The sequence below is a fragment of the Epinephelus moara genome, chromosome 22, assembly GCF_006386435.1.
Source record: "Epinephelus moara isolate mb chromosome 22, YSFRI_EMoa_1.0, whole genome shotgun sequence".
Lineage (NCBI taxonomy): Eukaryota > Metazoa > Chordata > Actinopteri > Perciformes > Serranidae > Epinephelus > Epinephelus moara.
Genome location: NC_065527.1, coordinates 1,060,595 through 1,083,928, shown reverse-complemented (window position 1 = coordinate 1,083,928; position 23,334 = coordinate 1,060,595). Strand labels below are relative to the sequence as shown.

Below are 23,334 nucleotides of genomic sequence, written 5' to 3'. Positions count from 1 at the left end.
ACAACCACAAAGAGACACAAAAGAACTACAGAGACACAAAACAACCACAAAGAGATGCGAAACTACCATGAAGACAATGAAAACGGCCACAAATGGACACATATTGAATGAAAATCCGTAGAATAAAGTATCTAGTGTTTTGTCTCATTGCAATCATTAAAAGAAAAGAAACCTGGACACGATGGCCTGACAGTTCGTCCCATCTCACCTTCAGCTGTGAGTCACCATCTGACCTTTGACCTCTGTACATCCACACACAGGTCCGCAGGGTGTCCTCTCTTTTTTTTTACGTAAACATCCACCTGTTAAATATTAACCACACAGACGCATCATCAATCACAGACAAACACGTCGGCGCAGTTTTATCTGATGCTCTGAATACATGAATAAAATGTGACAGCAGGAGGAGGAGAGCGGTATAAATACAGGAGGGAGGACGAAGTGCACGGCACATGTGAGGAGGAGGACAGAGAGGAAGAAGAGGAGCTCACCAGGAGAGAAACAGTTTAACCGAGAGAGGAAAAAGAAGCTGCTGGAGGAGAAAAGATTTTGGACACCAGAGAAGAAGAGGAAGTGAATATTTCCTGTGGGATCTTAAATCGTGAGTTCACATCTATCCGTACAATTTAAAAAAATATATCTTCGGAAGAGTTTATAATTTTCTGTGTTTCCATTTTTTAGGTTTTTGAAATTATTTTTGGCGATGGAGAGCGTACGCGCCGCGGTCTACCTGTCCGTCTGTCTGTCCGTGCTGACATCCCTCTGTCAGGGTCAGAGGTCAGCCGACAACCAGCTGCCGTCTGCACCAGACGAACCAGTCCTCGGACTCACGACCAAAGAGCTGGTGAGTTGTCTGTCTCACACGCAGGATCTCTGCATCTCTAGTTTTTATTCTGAAATGAAATTTGGAACTTTCCATTTATCATTATTTCATTTATAGCTATTTTTTGTTTTTTTATAATATATTATATAAAATATTTTATATAAATTTGTATTTAAAAAAATAATAAATGATGCTACAATTTGAACAAATTAACTCTTTAAAACCTGACAGCAAATTGGCTCGATTTTTTTCAAAAACACGTGTAGATGGCAATGAGCAGCAAAAGAAGAAATGACCCCAAAAATTGCAAGACATTTGTGAAAAGAGAAAATTAAAAACAAGAAAATTAGTAATTAAAAAAAAGGAAAGAAAGTTAAAAACAAACAAACAAGGAAATGACCTGGAGAAGGTGCTTAAAATGTATTTAAAAAAAACTGTTACAGAATTTTAGAATAATAATGATCAATGTAGTCCCCCCCTTTAAAACAATTTTCTGAATCTTTTTGAGACATTTCAGCCTTAAATTTGTAAGAAGACAGTGAAGTCGTAGGAATAGTTGGAAAAGTGTAACTGGGCTTAATTAGTATAAATGTCATTAAAAAGCTGAATGATGACAATACTGTAGAATATTTCAAGGTTTTTGAAAAGCTGACGCTACACAGCGATGCTGGCTTCAAATGTTGAATAACATCATTAATGTCTGAATGATGTGGAATAATTGACAGAAATTCAAAATGTTTTAGTCGACTTTTAGTCCTGATGTTTTCTGTCAGTTTTTTCTCTTTATACTAATCCAGAGAGGCTAATTCACGTATCATACATTAGAATCAAGGTCACAGGTTTTATAAAAATTTCATTTTGACAATTTGTTTTCTACAACTACAGAAAATTTCAAAATAATTCAAAACGTTTCAGTCAATGGAAATTTGAAATGTTTTAGTCAAAAAAAAAATCGAAATATTTTCGTCTAAATACAATGCTGGCTTTAAACAGTGAATAATAGCATTAATGTCTGAATGACATGGAATATTTTGGAATCTTTGGAAAAGCTGACGCTACACTGAATAATTGGCTTAAATGTGTAAGAATGAATTAGAATGAATATCACTGAAAAATTTAATAATATGGGCTTTTTTTTTTTTTTTTTTTACCTTATGAAAATAACTACTTCCCTGTATGCCCCTATTTTATACACAACAACCCCCCCCAGGCCGAAGCTCTGCAGGGTCTCCTGGATGAAGCCGACAGCAGCGTCGGTCTCTCCGTGGAGAAGAAAGCCAGCGTCATCCCCCGGGTGAGAACATGAGCTGTCAATCAATCAAACACCGTCACAATCGTGTGATTTGATTTATTTATTAGCTTTTTGTGCTGTGTGTGTGTGTGTGTGTGTGTGTGTGTGTGTGTGTGTGTGTGTGTGTGTTGATGAAATACTGATCACACTTTAATGTCAGCTGCTGCTCTGTGTGTCGGTTATTCATATTTTCACCCTGGCTCGTTTCATGGATAAGTTCAGTCTGGTGAGATGAAGGAAGAGGTCTTCATTTACCCTCAGCACATGTATTAAAGGGTGACTTTGGTATTTTTCATTCTAAACTCCCTCGTGTGTGTGTGTGTGTGTGGTGTGTGTGTGTGTGTGTGTGTGTGTGAGTAAGAAGAACAACAATTTTTTGTTGTATCGAGCGGTCAGCAGCAGCGAAACAGGCTGCAATGTAACCATATGGGGCAATTGTGCACCCTCAATGTACGTCCTTTAAAAGTGTTTGTTTTTGTCACTGACAGGCTCAGATTGTTTTAATAGTGTCTGGCAACATTATGGAAAGGATCCCTACAGAGATAGAGCTTTATGTTTAACCAGAAACAGCCCGAAATCACCGTCTTCAATCCCACCAGACTCCGTTTAAATAAACCGTAATTTTATCAGCGTAAAACACACTTCATTCAGAGTCGACAGAAACAAAATAAAATGTACAAAAGCTATCTCATTTCATCTTTCTACTATTCCAATAATCACTAGCTCTAGTTTGGTTGAAACTGACCCTTAAATCACCCAGTTAGATGGAAAAACATGCTGCCTTTATACACGCTAAAATCACTGTTTATTGAAATGTAGTCTGGTGGGTTTGGTGATGGTGATGTCAGGGCTGTTTCTGGTTAAACAAAAATGATCTTATTCTTTTTTTTCTTTTTTTTTTTAAAGGTCTATTAAAAGATCTTTCAAAACGTGGGAAAAAAAGGCAATGAACAGCAAATTCCCAAAAAATTATAAATTTAGAATTTCTTTATTTCCCTGTTTGTTTGTTTTTAACTTTTTTTTTTGCAAATTTTGGGGCCTTTTTTTTTCTTTTTTGTAACTAATTTTCTTGCTTTTAATTTTCTCTTTTTACTTTTTTGGCAAATTTGTGGGGTCATTTACTTGTTTGTTTTTGCTTGCTTTTTTTTTCTTTTTACTCATTTTAAAGCCAGATTGAAGATACTGGTATCATATGAAACTAGTTGACCTAATAAATCCAGTGGGACCATGCAATGCTAGCTTTTCAGGAAGGGGCTGAATAACGTTAAGTTAGGCTAAATTTGGCAAGGGAAAAACAGCATGGTCATTTTCACAGATGATCACGTTAATATGACCTTAAACTGTTTTCAAATGCAAAATTATGGAATTTTAAACCTGAAATATAAAAATTCTATTGATCGTGATTAACTATCAAAATTCAGCGCTTAATCATGATTTTGAAAAATGTATTGTTTGACAGTCTTAGCTCATATCTGCATGTAGCAGTAACCTGTTATTGTAGCTATTCACATTCATACATTCAACGGCTTGCTAGTGTTACTAGCTAGCTTATTAGCAATCATTAGCATTGCTAGCTAATTAGAATTGGCCAATAGTTTTAGCTAGCTTGCTGAAGGACATAAAATTGTGTGAAATTTCATACTTTTTAGATTTATACTTCTGCATCACATTGACGCTGTACCCTACGCCATAGCCTGACGTGCACCTTCCCAAAAATTTAACTACACATCACGGCAAAATGTAGTTACATATCTTTTTTTTGTGTAAGCTGAAACCATTTCCCTCAGTGGAAACAAAGCTTTGATTTACTTTAATTTCACAGAAAAGAAACAATAAATTGTGAAGACATTAAAGCCTCCACACACTGTGTGTGATTTATCCTGGCTGAAATATGAGCAGAGGAAATCTCTGCTAGCTGCTAGGCTAATTTATACAATGTAAAACGCCATATGCTTGTGCTAATAAGGTTAGCATGTTGTATTTGTGGGAGGATGCAGTCTGAAGTGATTCTGTCTGTCTGTCTCTTCAGTGTGATGTGGGCGAGCGCTGCGCAATGAAACATGGACCTCGCATCGGTCGACTGTGCGACTGTCTGAGAGGAACAGCCTGCAACACCTTCTTCCTGCGCTGCTACTGAACATACAAATACACACACACACACACACACACACACACACACACACAGCTTGGAGTTCTTTACTTGTGAGGACATGAGCGTCCTGTCTCCGACCTTCACCCCAAAAACGAAGCTCAAACAGAGTCAATGTCCTCACAAGAATAGAAGAACAGGAACACACACACCTGTCTCACCTGTCTCACCTGTCTCAGCTGTCTCACCTGGACATCTCTCAGCATGTTTAAGTGTTTGTTTTAAGGTTTTGATGTCTGTCCCTCAGATTCATTTATTTTTGTTAAATAAAGATTCTTCATAAAGCTGCTCGACTCCGAACAACTTGTTATTTACATAAGTACTCAAGTATCAGCAGTAAAAGTATTTGAGTATTATCAGAGAAAGAACAAGAAACCAGCAGCATCAGAGCTCGTTAACTGTTAGCACTCAGCGGTTAGGTGTTAGTTGTTAGTAGTTAGAAGTTAGCGGCTAGGTGTTAGCTATTGGTAGTTAGCAGTTAGCTGTCAGGTGTTAGCTGTTAGCAGCTAGTTCTAAGCCTAATATCAGTGGTTATCATCCCTGTTCCCAAGACACCCACCACTGTCTTTCGGACCTGTGTGTTAATGCATTATTGCTGAATAATTGAATTTCCCCTCAGGAGGATTAATAAAGTATATCAAAATAAATTAAATGATGACAGGCCTGTTGCACTCACACCCGTAATCATGAAGTGTTTTAACTCATCACTGATTTCAGAAAGCGCAGCACAGATGCTCTCACGCCATTTACAGATGGTGACTGACTTCTGATAACCTCACCTAGCCTGTTAACACCAAAAGATCAGCAATGTGTGCACTTCCTGAGGCATTTAAAAAGAAACCGTCTGAATGAGCAGCTGGTGGAGACGTTCACACACCGGCTGTACAGCAGCAGACAGAAAGGCTCTGCAGAGGGTAATAAACACAGCATGAAAAATCATCAGCTGTGTTTTCCCCTACCCAGAAGTTCAAGCCCAAAGTGTTCACTTCCTGTAACATTCTAAAGTCAAACCCTGTTCTTTTTTCCTAAACGTTACCACGTGTGTTTTTGTTGTTGAAGAACTAAAGGAAATTTACAGGTGTTGTACTGACGTAGTGCTTTTATTTTGAAAGAGACTGTATGCAAACTGTACATTTCCTGTGAAAACAGAAGTGTATTTTGAAAACAGACAATGCATGTAACAGGCTGAAGTTGACACGGCGTCCCAGAACGTCAACAACCAACACACCCAGGGTACCTTGGACGTCATATGTGGACGTGGAAAGTCCATGACCAAACATGGACATGTGACGAGGTCACAGTCAAAAAAAAAAAAAAAAAACTTTTGTTACTAACGTAATGTCAGGTCACATGACATATGTCATGATGTACGTCATTAGTGTAGCATGCTAGGTGGCACGGTGGTGGAGTGGTTAGCAGTGCAGCGGTTAGCGTTGACACCTCACAGTAAGAGAATTCGAACCTGGGGTTGGGGGTTCAAACTTCGTGGTAGAGGAGCCTTCTGTGTGGAGTTTGCATGTTCTCTTTGTGTCAGCGGTGATTTACTCTGGGTGCTCCAGTTTCCCCCCACAGTCGCCCATTGTATCCTACTGCCAAGAAGGGTGCCTTGTGTGTCAGCTTCTGACGCCGAGGTCCACTAACACAACAGCGGTATTTGAGGACTTGGTAGGGACAACAGGTCGAACATCCATCAGGTGACTGGTTTGCTCAGACGTCCAGGGCGTGTGTGAGGAACACAGGCTGAGGGGGGATACAACAAACAACAGGATAAAATCTGCCACAAACACTTCAACAGAAACTCAGAACTTAATTTACTTTTACCTGACTGGACCTCCTGTCAGACGCTCGTCGGAGGAGTTTCCTGTAGAAAACATTAATCTAAAAAAAGGCTTCACAACACAGAGATGGATGTCAACACCAGATGCTCCCTGTCAATCATCCTCGATCGATCAGTCCTCCCTGATTAGACCCCCGCAGAGGCTGATCAGTCCAGAGGCCTCGTCTCTTCACAGCCAACACAAAGTCTCCGAAAACAGACCCGACAGCAGCAGCACGCCACCGCCGTCTCATCGACCTTTATTAAACACAAACCATAACGATAACAGCTGAAGCATGTATGGTTTAACTCCCTTCAACCACCAGGAAACGGGTCGGCTAATACTTAGCAGGTCTATTAACAGTTTATCAGTTTGCAGGTCAGGTAGCAGTTAGTATTTTGTTAGCTAGCAGTTAAGTTAGTCATTAACCAGCTGGCAGCTCAGTTAGCAGGTAGCCGGGCTGTTAATAGTTAGCAGAATGATTAGTAACCTGGTTAGCTGGATGATAAGCGGGGTATTTAGCATTTAGCAGGTCAGTTAGTGAGTAAAATTGGTAAAATACTAGATCAGAATTTCTTCACAATAAAAGACAAAGGAATGACTTAAAATAGAGACGCTATATAAATGCTAGAGATAAAACAATTATTTAAGTGTAAACCAATCAAAAGTTAGCTGTTAGCAAGCAAGTTAACAGTTTGTAAATTAGCAAGCAGCTAATAGTAGAAGGCCAGTTATTAATTTGTTGGATAATTTGCAGGTTAGTTAGCAGGTCGATTCATTGAGTAGTAGTTAGCTGATTGATTAGCAGGCCATTCAACTGTTTGCAGGCTGGGTGGCAGTTAGCCTTTTGTTAACTAGCAGGTAACCTAGCAGGTAAAAGTTCAGCTAACACATAAGTCAGCAAGTCATTAACCAGCTGGCAGCTCAGTTAACAGGTAGTAGGTCAGATAATAGCAGAATAGCCTAATTAGCTCATTGATTAGCAGGGTATTTAGCAGTTAGCAGGTCAGTTGGCGAGTGAATACTAGATCACAATTTTTTACAATAAAAGATAAAAGAAAGACTTAAAACAGAGACATGATATATAAATGCTAAATAGAAGTAAAAACAATTATTAAGTCAAAACTAATCAATGGCTAAAGATGAAATAAGAGGGCTCTAAAGATGTTTACAGATTTTAGAGTTAGCAGTTAGCAAGAAAGTTAGCAGTGAGCAGGTTAATTAGCAGATAATGTTAGAAGGTTATGTAGATTTGTATGTCAGTTTACAGTTTAGGTGGGAGTTAGCAGGTTGTTAGCTGTAAGTTAGCAGGTAGCAGGTCACTTATTAATTAGCATAATCATACTGTACGTTCAAAACAACAGCGACCAGAGCTTCCAATATGGCAGAAGTCATTAATTTTCAATGGGAGCCCGGAGACTTGGGCGACTTGGACGACCTGGTCATCAGCCACGCATCTTGGGTGACAAAAGCGACCGGAGCTGGTCCGGAGGGGAGTTAAAACTTTATGGTAATGAGCTCTGACACGGTTTGGCGACAACCAATGACGTGCTTTGATGAAGCGGGTCCCAGAGAACAAGCCATGTAACTTTGTTTTCTACAGCACACTCAGTCCTTAATAACGTGTCACTGTTCGGTTACAGAGACCAAAATAAAAAGAATGAGGCTTGGGACGGCGTCGCGGAGGTAGTTGGTTGGTCCAGTGAGTTTTAACGTGTGTAATGTTCGTAATAGAGGAGAGAATTGCAGGCTTTATTGTTTAAAGTGACACTTACCTTTCTTACCTTGATTGATTGATTGATTACCTTTCTGGAAATTTTTTCTTTGTTTTGGTTAAAATGCTATTAATAAGCTGATGGCACACTGAAATGTAAGTGAATTCCACCAGAGATAAAAACTCATAATTATACCGTTCTCATATGGTTCTAAGAAAACTCCGACCGAGCGTCCTGTCTGTCTTCCCCACGTGGAGGCCTCCGACTGACGTAACCGCTCGTCTAACATTTTGCAAGTAACAGTTAAGCTAGCGGGTAAGTCATTAAACAGTTAGCAGCTCAGTATAAGTTTGTATGTCATTTAGCAGGCCAGTTAATAGTTAGCAGGTTGATTAGCTAGTCAGTTTGTCATTAGCAGCTTGATTGGCATGTCTGTTAGCAGTAGGTCAGTTAGTAATAGCATCTTAATTAGCACATCAGCAAGAGTTCTGCTTCCTGTCCTTTCTGTGGATCTGACTTGTTTTTAATTCTATTCATCCTTCTCTTCTGCCGACCTCCAGCTGTGTGTTTCCATCAGTGCGATCGTCCAATCAGAGGCGTTTAATCCAGAGAACCTTTAATTCGAGCATCAATCAAACGGACAGAGTTTTATCAACGAGGATCACAGAGACAGGATGGCATTTAGCTCCCAGCGTCCAGCCGAGAGAGATAAGACATGCTAATTACCTGAGCTAACACACACACACACACACACACACACACACACACACACAGGTGGGGGAGGAAGAATGATACCTAAAGACAGAGAGCAGGAGTGTGTTATTAGAGTTTGTCTTTTTTATTAAAGTCAATCTGGTGCGTTTTCAATTATCTGACTAACTCACATGACAATCATCAAGAGGTGCGACATAAATAATGAAGTGAAATTAGATGAGGTTTGTTGGTCTCAATCACACTGCTGATACTACAGTGATGCTGAACATCCATCATCCATTATCACCCTCTTCTAGCTCCTCCCAGGCCAGACGAGAAACACATAGATACATAGAACCTTAGACCCCATGGTCACATTGGTCACCGACGTGGAGGACTCCAGCCATGAAACTTTGCAGCCCGAGGATGAGGTGGCAGCCTACATGGAGTTCAAGACACCCAAGGAGGATCCTTTGGAGGTTTGATGGTGATGAAAAATGCTATTAAATGTCAGAAATGTATTAAAAAATGGTAATAAAATTTCTGAATAAATTGTCCAATAAATGTTATTATATATCTATCTATCTATATATATATATATATATATATATGTGTGTGTGTGTGTGTGTGTGTGTGTGTGTGTGTGTGTGTGTGTGTGTGTAAAAAAAAAAGTAGGAAAATTTGTAATAAAATGTCTCAAAAGAAAATGTTGATCAAATGTCCAAAAAATATTATAAAAATTGTCATAAAAATGTTATTGATATGTCAGAANTGTGTGTGTGTAAAAAAAAAAGTAGGAAAATTTGTAATAAAATGTCTCAAAAGAAAATGTTGATCAAATGTCCAAAAAATATTATAAAAATTGTCATAAAAATGTTATTGATATGTCAGAAAAATATGAATGAAACATTTAAACAAATGTTGATAAAATGTCCTAGAAAGATTATATAAATGTCTGATAAATGTTAATGAAACTCAACCACGTGTTCTTTTTGTTGCCTAAATGTAACCATGTGCATTTCATGCTTAAGTAAAAAAAGACGTCACTTCACAGTGTGGTACCAATGCAGTGCTTTTATTTTGAAAGAGACTGAACACAAACTGTACATTTCCTGTGAAAATGGGTCTGGTATGACAGGTGTAGAACTGAAGTGTACGTGTTTGTTCTCATGATTTCCTCTCCTGGTTCGGGATGAACGCGTGTGGTGGCGGCGGGAGGAGGAGGAGGAGGAGGAGGAGGAGAAGTTTCAGGCTCGTTACCGTAGCACAGAGAATGAGTTTGGTCCTGTGGTCAAGCTAGTTTGCTGCCTCTATTAAGGCAACGGCATTGGCTCTGTCTTCGAGGTCCCACAGTTTGATGCATTCCGTCAGTCACTTGCCGTACAGCAGGAAACAGCACTTCAAAATGAGAGCGCCAATTGGGAAATTTGGTTTGTGACTAATGCCCCGATAATTCAAAGACACCTTCAGGTTTATGACTTGTCAAGTGTCTTTTCAGACAAGAATCTTTTCTCACACACCGTGTGGATTCTCGTGTAGCAGTAAACTTGCACTGTGTGTGAAAAATTTCTTGCAGACTGAGCAGCTGTAAGGTTTCTCTCCTGTGTGGATTTTAAAAGTGGTCCTTCAGATTCCCACACAGTGAGCAAACCAACAGTTTCTCTCCTGTCCACCCACCTTGTGCAAAAACATTTTATCACACACGGCGCAACTGACTGGTTTCTCTCCTACTTGATTTCTTGTACACTGAATGCTCTGTCCAGTACAACAAGAAATCCCATTAATAATGTGTGAAGTTGTGATTATCTGAAGGAAGATATGCTAAATAAAATATAAAATTGCTCTTAAAAATCAAGGAAAAATCCACAAAAAGAGGAAACAGGAAACATTTCTAGTGTCGGCAAAAGACATTGCCAGATTTCTAATCCATCATTAACATTTTTAAAATGTCAAAAAAAAAAACTTAATAAAAGAATATTAATAAATGTTCAAAAAATATTGTTGAAATGTCTGAAAAATGTCAACCAAATATAATGTTATAAAACGTCCAAAAAAAGAGTAAAAAAATTTTTTATAAAATGTCAGAAAATATAATTAATATGTCAGAAATAAAAAGGTTACTGTCAAGGAATATCACTAAACTGTCCAATAAAATGGTATCTGTAAAGGGTTAATGAAATGTCCGGGAAAAAATTATTAAAATGTCCAAAAATAACCAAATGTTTTGTGAGTACTATATACTGTGTCTGATTATTGATTAATCTACTGATTATTTTTTGTCAATCTAAAAAAAAAAAAAAGATCAATTAATCTAACGATTATTAACCTAACAGTTTTTTGTTTTTTTTACCAAATAATCTAACAATTTTTTTAATCGATCAATCTCAATTATTTTTTGTCAATTAATCTCACAATTGTTTCCAATCAATCATTATTGATTAGTCTGCTAATTTAAGGACTATTTTAAAGTTTATTCTAAATATTATTTTTTTCATAATGGGCTTAATATAACAATTTACCCCAAAATAAATATCAAAGACATGTCTGATAAATTATCATAAAAAAAGGTATATGATTTAAAGATAGATCACAAGTCTGAGTATTCCAATGTGTTTATAATGCTTAAAAATATGAAATAGAACCCAAGTTTGCCAAAAGAGTTTTAAATAAAGATTATTTAAAAAAAAAAAAAATTGGGACACATCCAATCAAAAAAGTAAACAATCCACCACAATAATATGATATACAGTAATATAATACATAATGTGATTAAGTAATGATACTTTGTGTTGTCTGTATTAATATAACATCACCACAGAAATATAATATATAAGTCTATTTAATGTTAAAAGACAGTATAACACATTAACATAATATATTATTACACAGTTCAGTTTGTTATAGTTTGATATGTAAGATATTGTGTAAAGTGACGTGTAGTAATCATAAAACAATTTAGAATATCAAATGTAATATGGTACAGTAGTAGATTATGATATAGTAAAAAATATATAAAGAGATATTACAAATATATACCGCAGTATATAATTCATATATAAATATATAGTATATGTAATAATAATAATAATAATAATCTCCTGATCGAAGACATTACTATAAATTAACGAGGCTTTTATTTTTAAATCCGTACCCCGGAAGTGATCGTCAACGTGTTTCCGGCCTTAACACCGGGAACAGGGAGCAGAGAGAAACCGTTAGTTGCATCAAATAACGGCAGAAACACCGATGATTTAGTTCGTTAATCAGAGATGGACCGACACCGGAAACAGCTGGAGGTGGCTTTTAAACCGGAAACGAAGCCGCGAGGTGAAGGTTTGTTTCCTTTCTGCCACTCTGCTAATGGTGCTAAAGCTAACGTTATCCTGTTAGCCGCAGCTAGCTTCCGAAGCTAACGTGTTTTATCTTTACTGAGACTGGTTTGATGTGTTTGAAAGAAGCTGGGACTGGTTTCCGGTTAATGTGACGTCACACAGAGTAGTTAGTGTAATTCTTATTTTGGATATGAATCCATCAGAATCTCTGAAGTTGTGTATTTTACATTTATATTGTTGTTGGGTTTTTTTTTAAGAGACTAAATATTCAGTTCAGGAAATAACACACATTTGCCATCAAAACCTGGAATATTCATAATTTTGAAAATATATATTGCCACGTTTTTAGGAATAAAATGTGTAAATCAGGCTTTAAACTGAACCAAACCTCCACCATCACCAGAGGGCGCCGCCCCGCCGTTCCTCAGACCTTCACTGTAAACATTTACTGTTAAATATTTTTTGAAATAAGTGAGGTGAATATTTATAAAGTTATAATCTGCAGTTTAATGTAGATTAAAAATGTTCTCTGTCGTCTAAGGTTACTGATACGACTCGTATACTACACTATTTCCCTTTGAGCTGTAGAGCAATAGCCTGGAAATCCAGACTCAAATCTAGAAAGATTATGAGTCTGGCCCTCACCGATACACCCTTCCTACACAAGGGGCAGCACTAACTGAGGCATATTAAATGCCACTGCACATAATTGGATAGCACAATGGCCAATCAGAACAAAAAACGAGGTGACGTGTTCATTGCACTAAGCCCCATTTGTTTGCCGACCAGTGGGGCTAACTGATATATTATGCTTTTGCCGTATCCCGTCGGCAAAACAGCAAAAACGTCCTTCCTGGAAACGAAGGCTTCTAGGGCAGTCTTCTGTTCCTCTCTCAAGGAAAGTGTAGTTGGCTTAGTGTTTCTTCCAAAGCTAAATTGAATTCAGCAGCTGCCATCTTGGCTGTTTACTTTTCGAATCCTACAGCGCAGTGCTGTCCTCATCATGTTACACCCGCCCAGAGCCCGCCTCTGTCAGATACACTGATCTGATTGGTCCGATTGGCGATTCACCGGGCTCTGCTCGTCGGGGCCAGATCCCCCTGCAGTGCAAATTCGAATTTGTTAAGGTCATCTGGATTTCCAGGTTAGTCGAGCAGTACAAGTATAACGAGGCATATAATGGATTCACTCAGGTTTAAAGTATGAGTTCCTCAGAATTTGTCATAAAGCTCAGTACTTGAGTTAATCTCCTTTCCACTGTTGGAATGTTCTCACATAAACTCCACAGAGCGGCTGTAACGTAAAGATGTGTTAACACAAGTTTCCTATAACCCTGTGAAACCTGGAGGTAACAACTGTTGAATCAATTAAAGACAAAAAAAGCCCTAAAAATTGGTGTGATTTTTTTTGTTTGTTTTCAAAAAGTATCGTAAAGAAGGCAACAAGCAAATTGGTCAGAAGTATCTCGCTAATAGCAAAAGATTAGAAGATTAGATTAGATTAGATTTAGAAAATTATTTAAGAAAATACATATTTAGAATTATAGTTGAGAGCAATTGTAATTTTTAAGCACTTTTTCAGGTCATTTTCTCATTTGTTTGTTTTCAGCTTTTTTCTTTTTGACTAATTTTAAAATATAGTAAAAAAAAAAAGAATAAAAAAAAAAGTGAAAATTAAAACAAGACAATTAGTAGAAAATGTTCAAAACAAACAAGGACATGACCCCAACAACCAGAAAAAAATAAGAGTAAAAAGATAATATTTAAAAAAAGAAAATTTGTTTAAAGCTTCCTCTCTTTTTGCAAATTTTTGGTCATTTCTTCTTTGGTTGCTTGCTGCCTTCCTCCTGTTTTTGAAATAAATCAAGCTCAGATTTCAAAGGGTTAACAGCCGTTTGTCTGTGTGTCAGTTTTACCTTCAGATGTCCGGAAAGTGATCGTCGGCGAAGAGGAGCAGCAGGAGTGGAGCTCCAGTGTGGACCAGGAGGACCCAGAGCCCCCACACATTAAAGAGGAAGAGGAGGAACTCTGGAGCAGTCAGGAGGGAGAGCAGCTTCAAGGGCTGGAGGAGGCTGATATCACCAAGTTCCCATTCACTCCTGTCCCTGTGAAGAGTGAAGATGATGAAGAGAAACCTCAGTCCTCACAGCTTCATCAGTCACAAGCTGATGGAGACCACTGTGGAGGACCAGGACCAGACAGAAATTCAGATCCGAACAGATATTTAGGACCGGTCAGTGAAGACGAGTCTCTGGACTCGTGTGAGACTGAAATCAGTGACGGGAACTGGGAGGAGAACAGAGAAACTCCATCAGATTTCACCACTCTGACAACTGATGATGTCATCGTCGGCGATATTAACTGCGACTCTGTGGAACGATCGTTCAGCTGCTCCGAGTGTGGTCAGAGATTCGGCCGGAAGCCGCACCTGAACGCACACATGAGGATTCACACAGGAGAGAAACCATTCAGCTGCTCTTTCTGTGGGAAAAGATTTTCTCAGAAGGGAAACTCGATCAGTCACATGAGACTTCACACAGGAGAGAAACCGTTCAGCTGCTCCGTCTGTAACAAGACGTTTAGATACAGTGGAGACGTTAGCCGACACATGAGGATCCACACGGGAAAGAAATCGTCCAGCACCAGTGACATCATCAGCAGGAACGTTCACACGACATCCGATCACAACAATCGACCTTCAGAAGCTGAGGGCAACATCAGCGCTGAGCCTCAGTGTGATGATGTCACCATGAGCGAGGAGAGCCGTCATGCTGACAAAGAGTCGTTCAGTTGCTCAGAGTGCGGGAGAACGTTCTGCCGCAGGGACCATCTGATGAGCCACATGAGGACTCACACAGGAGAGAAACCCTTCAGCTGCTCGGTCTGTCAAAAACGTTTCAGCTGCAGTGGGAACATTTTGGCACACATGAGGATACACACAGGTGAGAAACCGTTCCGTTGCTCGTTCTGCGCCAAAAGTTTCAGCCAGAAAGGAACTCTGCAGCTTCACATCAGGATTCACACTGGAGAGAAACCCTTCAGCTGCCCCTTCTGCGACAAACGCTTCGCACACAAGAGACGCATGACGCTACACATGTCGGTGCACACAGAGGAGAAACGCTTCCGCTGCGGTGCCTGCGACAAAAAATTCACCTGGTACACGCAGCTGAAAACTCACAGGTGCGTCGGCGAGTCCTCGCAGCTCCGTCAGAGAGAGAAGAAGGCGCCTGCCGAGAAGTCATTTGGCTGCAGCGAGTGCGGGAAGACGTTCAGCCTGAAGGGCAACCTGAAGACACACATGAGGATCCACACAGGAGAGAAACCATTTGGCTGCTCTGTCTGTGGCAAGAGTTTCAAACAGAACGTGCACCTGACGGAGCACATGACCATTCACACAGGAGAGAAACTGTATAAATGCAGCGTCTGCGGCCGAGGGTTCAACAAGAAGTCGCTCGTCAGGAACCATCCGTGTGTTTGAGGTCATCTGTCGCTGATCCATCAAATTACAAAAATCAGTAAAAATAAATAAAAATAAAAATAAGTTAAAAACAAAATAACATGGAAATGACCCCAAAAATTGCAACAACAAAATAAATAGTGAGTGGAGGAAATTAAAAATAAGAATATTGGTTTTTAAAAAAAAAAAGAAGAAAAAGGTCAAAAACAAACGAACAAGGAAATAACTCAAAAACTGCAAAGAAAAATTGTAAAAAGAGAAACTTCAAAAGGAAAAAAAGTTAAACAAATAAATTACCCCCACAAAATTTGAAAAAACAAACAGAAAATTAATACAAAAAACTAAAATAAAAATAAGTTAAAATCATTAGTATTAAAAAAAAAAAAAAAAAGAGAGAAAAGTTAATGACCAAACTAATTAAATTTTCTCTTTTAATTTTTTTTTTTTTTTGTCTTTTTGTTGCAAAAAAACAGTTCTCTGACAACAATGTTTGTAGTGACAATGTTTAATTGCCTGTGTGCTTCCATTACAGACTGTTGCTTCCAGCTCACTCAATACTGGACCAGTTTCAAACCTTGTTGTTGACATCAGTCTCTTTGATCGAGCTTGACGTGGTAACACGGGGTCCAGGTTGAAAAAAGCCGAAGTTCTCCTTTAAAGCGCTGATGATAAAATAAAAGGAGGAGGAGCTCTGATTGTTTTTATGGACTGAAGCTCATTGGTTGTGATTATGTCACAGTCATGTGACACTTTTGGATGTTTAGTTAATTATCAACAGTTATTTTGTATTTTTTCATGTAAAATAAAGTTGAGCTCCAATAAATACATTTAAGTGACATCATGTTTTATTTCATGTGCCTGAATTTTTACTGGAACTGCAAATATGTTATTTTATTCTTTAAATAAATCTGTAACAGTTTCTGTGTCTCTGTGTTTTTTCTAAAAAGACCAAAACAATCTTAATACTCTCATGTTTTCAGGGCCCCTGTCAGTCACGGGCCCTCAGAGTCTGGGTGGTGTGTAGTGCTGTGTACGAGCGGTTCTCCAGAATCGGCGGTTTGTAGCCAGCAATATTATTAAATGTCCGAATAAATATTTATAAGATAAGTGTTTACATTAGCTTGCTTGCTAACTTTAGCATTCGCTGGCTAGCTAACTTACTCCTAGCTACAGCAGCATATTTTAATGAGCGCTGATGTGGCGTAAGTTTAGTTTATGTGTTGGCGGAGACAGCAGTCAAATGTCGAGTATTTGTTTGCTATTGAAATAGAAGATGAAGAAGGGACAGTTAAAAAAAACACAAAGCCATCATCACTTCCGGAAAGTGCAAAACAACAGCGAGCAATTTGAGACAACACTACCCTGTTGAAATAAGTGCACCAAGCAAGAAGTACGTGGTGTACATCGTGTACTGCACTGAAGTGTACTAACGGAAGTCTGCGATCTGAGACACTTTGACTGAGACATGTGACATATACACCTGTTAACCCTGCCCCCTATCAGCACAACACCCACACACACCCACAGACACGCCACGACTTGTTTCTTCAGTCTTATAGGACGTCATCAAAGAGTTTCTACATGTCTGCCGGGACCAGAAGACCCTGAGGCTCAGTACATACAGTACTTACAGAACACTGTAATGATCAGGGTTCATGTCTGTCTGAGGCGTCTCAACATCTGTACTACAAACACCTCCTCCACCTCCTCCCCCCTTGTGCAGAACCAGGAAGCTGTAACAGGAAGTCACAGCTCAGACTTTAGCCTCTGTATTTACCCTACAATAGGGGTTTGTTACAACTACCAAAATTCATTGGTTTTATTGGGTGGCCCAAATGCATTCTACAATGTCTTGATTTTCCAACGGATTTCCAGTTACACGTGAAAATTCATACAGGAGAGAAACTGTTCAGTTGCTCAGTTTGTAAGCAAAGATTTGCACAAGGATTCAGGTGCGGTGCTCGAGATGTAAAAGTCAGTCCGGTTGAGACCTCACACTTTCATCAAAAACCAAAGTGCCAATGTCCAAACATGTCTGTAAAAACGTTGATAAAAAGATGTATAATCGAGAGAACGCTCGTTCTCCTCTTTTGAGCGACAAAGTTGCTCCTCGTACTCTGCTATCATTCTTTCAAACAGCCCAAATATCTCTTCAGCAGCCGCAGTTAGTCGCTGCTTCACCAACGCTCTCAGCATTTGGACTTTACACATCTTAACACCAGGGTTTCCTCCTCAGAAACATCAGACAGTCGCTCCATCTGCTGCACGCTGTCTGACTCACTGTGAGCCACAGTGAAGAATAAAAGCCTCCCGGGCAGGGGAGCTGCTAACCTTTAAAATAAAAGTAATAAAAGATTACAGGCATATTCAGAAAAACATGCAGGAAGTAAGGGAATGGATTTTTTGTAATGTCAATGAAAATTCAAAAATATTTAGTCAACAAAATTTGAGAAGTTTTTATCGAAAATTCTAAACATTTCAGTCGACGGAAATTCAAAACATTTTAGTCAACAAGAATTCAAATCTTTTGCCGATGAAAATTCAAAAATTTTTAGTCAACAAAAATGTGAGAAGTTTTAGTCAAAAATTCAAAACATTTTAGACAACGACAATTCGAAACGTCTTAGTCAACGAAAATTTCAAATGTTTTAGTCAACGAAAATTCAAAATATTTTAGTCGACGGAAATTCGAAACACTTTAGACAATGAAAATTCAAAACATTTTAGGAGACAAAAATTCAGAGCATTTTAGGAGAGAAAAAAATTCAAACTTTCTAGTCAATGTTAATTAAAAACATCTGGTTGACAAAAATTCAAAATGTTTCAGTCGATCAATATTCATAATTATTTAGTCAACACAAATTCTAAACATTTAGTCGATGAAAATTCTAATGGTTGCAGTTGACAAAAATTCCAAGAGTTTTCGCTGCTAAAAATTAAAAGATTTTTAATCAACAAAAATGTGAGTTTTAGTCAAAAATTCAAAACATTTTAGACAACGAAAATTCGAAACGTTTTAGTCAACAAAAATTTGAAACGTTATAGACAATGAAAATTCAAAACATTTTAGGAGGCAAAAATTCAAACTTTTTAGTCAATGAAAATTCAAAGGTTTTAGGAGAGGAAAATTCAAACTTTCTAGTCAATGACAATTAAAAATATCTAGTCGACGAAAATTCAAAACGTTTTAGTCGATGAATATTCAAAATGTTTTAGTCAACACAAATTCGAAACATTTTAGTCGATGAAAATTCTAATGGTTTCAGTTGACAAAAATTCCAAGCGTTTTAGTCAATGAAAAGTCATTACGTTTTGGTTGAAGAAAATTCAAAACATTTTAGTCCACAAAAATTTGAACCATTTCAGCCAATGAAAATTCAAAGTTATAGTCAAGAAAATTCAAAATGCTTTAGTCATTGAAAATTCATAAAGTGTTGGTTGAAGAAAATTCAAAACTTTTTATCTGCTGAAAATTCAAAACGTTTTAGTCGACAAAAATTCAAAATATTTGAGTCAACGGAAATTCAAAACATTTTAGTCAATGAAAATTAATTGTAAAATGTGTATAAAATATGATAATGAAGGTATTTTTTTTCCAGAAATATCTTTATTTATTTGTTCTTATACATTATAAGAACTTGGAAGACACTGTGTTCTCAACAGAAGAATATCAAAAACAGATTATTGTCCAACAACAAAATGAAGTCTTCCTTCACATGTTGGACATTTTAAAGATAACAAAATGCAAATAACAACAATCATAAAAGTTATAAATTATATGTAATAAAATAAAATAAACCAATAAAAGTATGACCAACCAAATGAGTATCTCTGAACGCAACACCTGCATCATCTTCCTCTATTGTCTAAAACAACCCAACAGAACTTGCTAGCTAGCGCTAGCTAACGTCTGTGGAAAATTGTTTTCCCTCCAGCTAAGTCCCGCCCCCCCCAAAACATCATACAGTATACTGTTTATTAACAGATAAAAGGGATTTTCTTGGATGTAAGATGTTTGTCTGGATGTAAACCTAGAATAAAAAAACTTTGGGTCCAGTGTTAATTGTACACCCAATATATTCTCCAGAGCTTGTTTAATCTCCTGGCCCACAGTGAAAAAAGGTCCTTTTCTCTGGTCCACACCTAATACACAGGTCTGGGATAGCGTTATTATATTTCTTTAATTTTTTCTGGTGTCACATATGTTCTCATCATCCAGCCGCAGCAATCTGAGCCGAGTATTAACAGTCTGTGTTTGTGAATAAAGGTATTTTATTATACTTTTAAAATTAATAAATCATCACTGTTTGTTATTTCATGTTTTTTAATGCCATACACTCTTGTTTAATTAGGGACAGTTCTTTACCCATTAGAGGAGGGGGATGGCTAAGATGTGGCTCTATTCTTTTTTTGACCCTCCCTTCACCAGTGTTAATTTTGACAGCTATTTTAGATTTAGTCTCAGTCGAGACAAAAATATTTATTAGTTTCAGTCACATTTTTGTCATTTTTATCCTTCGTATATTTAGTCCACAAAAATGCAGATTGTTTTAATCGATGAAAATTTGAAATGTTTTGGCAACAAACATTCAACATGTTTTTGGTTGATGAAAATTCAAAACATTTTATTTGACAAAAATTCTAAATGATTTACTCGACAAAAATTCATAACATTTTAGTCGACGGGAATTTATGACATTTTTGTCTACTTTTAGTCATTATGTTGTCTGTGTGGTTTTTTTAATCTTTAAACTAGTGGGGCGGCAGTAGCTCAGTCCATAGGGACTTGGGTTGGGAACCGGAGGGTCGCCTGTTCAAGTCCCCGTCCGGACCAAAAATATGGACTGGTAGCTGGAGAGGTGCCAGTGCACCTCCTGGGCACTGCCAAGGTGCCCCTGAGCAAGGTACCGAACCCCCCAACCGCTCAGAGCGCCTGTCATGGGCAGCCCACTCTGACATCTCTCCACTTAGTGCATGTATATACTTTATTAATCCCCTCAGGGATTAATAAAGTATATAAATAAATAAATAAAAATAAAATAATCCAGTGAGGCTAATTCATGTATCAGAAATTGCAATCAAGGTCGCTAAACAGGAAGTGGTTTGTAACTCCAGTATACATGGTCCAATCTGCCCCAAATTTCACTCGTTTCATAAGGCTCAAGGCCTGAGGGTATAAAAAAAAAAAAAAAAAAAAATCAGTGCCATAGTCATTGTGCCACCTACTGGCAACAGGAATCAAATGTTGTCAGACAATATCTTTTGATTTACGTGAAATTTACATAATGGGATTGACAACTGATTTCCAGCAACATGACATATAATTAGTGTTCTGCAGCAGTGTCTGACTTTTACAGAAATAAACATGGCGTCCTGTTTTAGTCAAGAAAAATCGTTGACAAAAATTCAAATAATGTTATTTGACAAAAATTCAAAACATTTTAGGTGATGAAAGTTTGAAACGTTGAAGACGACAAAAATTCTAACCGTTTAAATCCCCGAAAATTCAAAACATGGTAGTAGAAATTTGAACCCATTTAGTTGATGAAAATTCAAACAGTTTAAGTCAACAAAAATTGAAAACACATTCATTGTGGAAATTCAAAATGTTTTAGTTGACCAACATTGGTCCACCATTTTGAATTTCCTGTACAATTCTTGTACATTTCCAGGGGTCATACTTAAACCCTTTTACACATTTCACTATAAAACAAGAAGTTGTTGTAACTTGAGCATACACTGTCCAAACTGCCTAAAATTTCTCATGCTTCATGAGAGTCCCAGCCTCATCGCTTCTACATGCCAAAATTAACCTACAGAAATAGCCTCACTCACTGACAACAGGAAGTAGCTGATGTAATGTTATCAATAAGTTGTAAAATAGCTATAAATAACATATAGTTTTTGCAAGGTCAACATTGTTGCTCATATAAGATGTTGCTTCAGTCTGTTGAATTGCGCTGCTGTCTGGAGGCTCCACCCCATTGTTCTCCTCAGTCTGATGAAGCTGTGACAAATGACAACTGTCACACTGATGGTTTCTGAGGTGAAAAAGCCACGTGAATCTTTGGTCAAAAACACTGCGGTTGAATCTTTTCTGACATGCTCTCATGTGTGCCTTCATATTTCCACTTTCCCGGAAAGGTTTTCCGCACACTGAGCAGCTGAACGGTTTCTCTCCCGTGTGGATCCTCATGTGTGTCTGTAAACTCCCGCTTTGTGTGAAAGCTTTCTCGCACACTGAGCAGCTGAAGGGTTTCTCTCCCGTGTGCGTGATCATGTGTCGCTTCAGATGTGCCTTCTGCAGAAATCTTTGACCGCAAACGGAGCAGCTGAACGGTTTCTCTCCCGTATGAGTTATCATGTGTCGCTTCAGATTTCCCTTGAACCCAAATCTTTTCCCGCACTCAGAGCAGCTAAACGGTTTCTCACCAGCACTGCATTGAAAATCACTGACAGGGACTTCATCATGTTTCACAGAGTTTCTTGTCTCTGTCCAGTCAACATATTCAGGACAGATCAACGCTTTGTTGCCAGAATCACATCCCATAAAACCAGACGGACGCTCTCTGGTCTCTGTCCAAAAGTCACTGTCAACGCTGTCATCAGTATCTGGTTGTAAATGTGGATCTGGATCAGAGCCTCCGGGCACTGGTTGTACTCCTCCTCCAGGCGCTGGTCCTGGTCCTCCACAGTGGTGTCCCTCAGACTGAGGTTCCTCTTCATCATCTTCACTCTTCACAGGGACAGGAGTGAATGTGAACTTGGTGATATCAGCCTCCTCTAGCCCTTGAAGCTGCTCTCCCTCCTGACTGCTCCACAGTTCCTCCTCTTCCTCTTTAATGTGTGGGGGCTCTGGGTCCTCCTGGTCCACACTGGAGCTCCACTCCTGCTGCTCAGGGGGAACCTCTTCTTTAACCACCAACAGCTGCTGCTGGACCTCTGCACCAAACAGGAAACAGGAAACACACATTGAGACAAATTTCATGCAAGCATTTTCTGACATTCTATCAGCTTTGTTTCAGACGTTTTATTATCATATTTCAGGCATTATTTTAATATTTTTGATTATTTTATCACCATTTTCCCAAACATTTTTTAAACATTTGCTCAGACAATGTAATATTATTTTTCAGACCTTTTATCACAATTTTTTGGGACTTTTAATGAAATTTTTAAGACATTTGATTAACTTTTTTTTGCAAATTTCAATTATGTTGTTCAGACATTTATCAACATTTTCTTTGACATTTTTGGACAAGTTTTATCATTTTATGGGACAATTTAATATTATTTCTGAGATATTTTATCAATTTTTCTCCTACATTTTTTCAGCATTTTATCGGACAATGTAACATTATTTTTCAGACCTTTCATCGCCTTTTTGGGGGTATTTCATTTTGTTTTACAGGCCATTTCATTAACATTTTTATAATATTTTTTTCTGAAATTTTCACAATATTTTTCAGACATTTCAACAAAATGTTTCTGACGCTTTATCACCAGTTCTAGACATTTATTTATCATTATTTCAAACATTTCTGTAATATTTCTTTGGACATTTTATCAAACTTTTTTCAAACATATTCTTAATTCTTATCAACCTTTTTTTTTAAAATTATCAGCAGTTTTTCAAAGGTTGTGTCAATATTTTTTGGGAAATTTTATCAACATTTATTCATGTTTTTTCAATTTGACATTTTATTAAAATGGACATTTAAATGATATTCTTTTAAAAGTTTATCAACATTTGACATTGTTCAAACATTCAAAAAAAATTCTTCTGACAATTTTGATATTTTTTGCACATTTCTTCAAAAATATAATTTTCTCCTGTCATTTTTATGGTATTTTTAGTTTAATATTTTTCAAAAAGTTTTTTAGACACATCAATACCATTTTTCATCACCACAAAACCTCAAAAGTATACCCGTGTACGTGTGGACTGGGCCTCACTGCATCACACAACCACCAGAGAAGAAGACGGTGAAGAAGAAGAAGAAGAAGAAGAAGTTTTGGTAACAGACCTGCTCTGTGTTTATAACCACAGAAGAAGAA

General features: G+C 37.8%; 4 protein-coding genes across 4 annotated transcripts in view; 3 read left to right on the top strand and 1 right to left on the bottom strand.

The window, feature by feature from the left end:
* The window catches only part of LOC126384396 (oocyte zinc finger protein XlCOF6-like), a 164,070-nt gene that overhangs the window by 101,503 nt on the left and 39,233 nt on the right, over positions 1-23,334 (top strand). The window lies entirely within an intron of this gene.
* cart4 (cocaine- and amphetamine-regulated transcript 4) lies at positions 443-4,550 on the top strand. Its single transcript, XM_050035609.1, has 4 exons — positions 443-601; positions 682-844; positions 2,034-2,117; positions 4,144-4,550. The coding sequence occupies exons 2-4, from the start codon at positions 704-706 to the stop codon at positions 4,249-4,251; spliced, it is 333 nt and encodes a 110-aa protein (XP_049891566.1). The 5' UTR covers positions 443-601; positions 682-703; the 3' UTR covers positions 4,252-4,550.
* Positions 11,655-23,334, top strand: part of LOC126384503 (zinc finger protein ZFP2-like) — a 21,243-nt gene continuing 9,563 nt past the window's right edge. The window contains exons 1-2 of the mRNA XM_050035617.1: positions 11,655-11,821; positions 13,730-14,761. Of these exons, the coding sequence (XP_049891574.1) occupies positions 11,758-11,821; positions 13,730-14,761 (1,096 nt within the window). The 5' untranslated portion in view covers positions 11,655-11,757. The remainder of the gene's footprint in view (positions 11,822-13,729; positions 14,762-23,334) is intronic.
* Positions 20,312-23,334, bottom strand: part of LOC126384431 (zinc finger and SCAN domain-containing protein 2-like) — a 58,908-nt gene continuing 55,885 nt past the window's right edge. Inside the window, exon 2 of the mRNA XM_050035518.1 lies at positions 20,312-22,218. Coding sequence (XP_049891475.1) covers positions 21,161-22,218 — 1,058 coding nt within the window. The 3' untranslated portion in view covers positions 20,312-21,160. The remainder of the gene's footprint in view (positions 22,219-23,334) is intronic.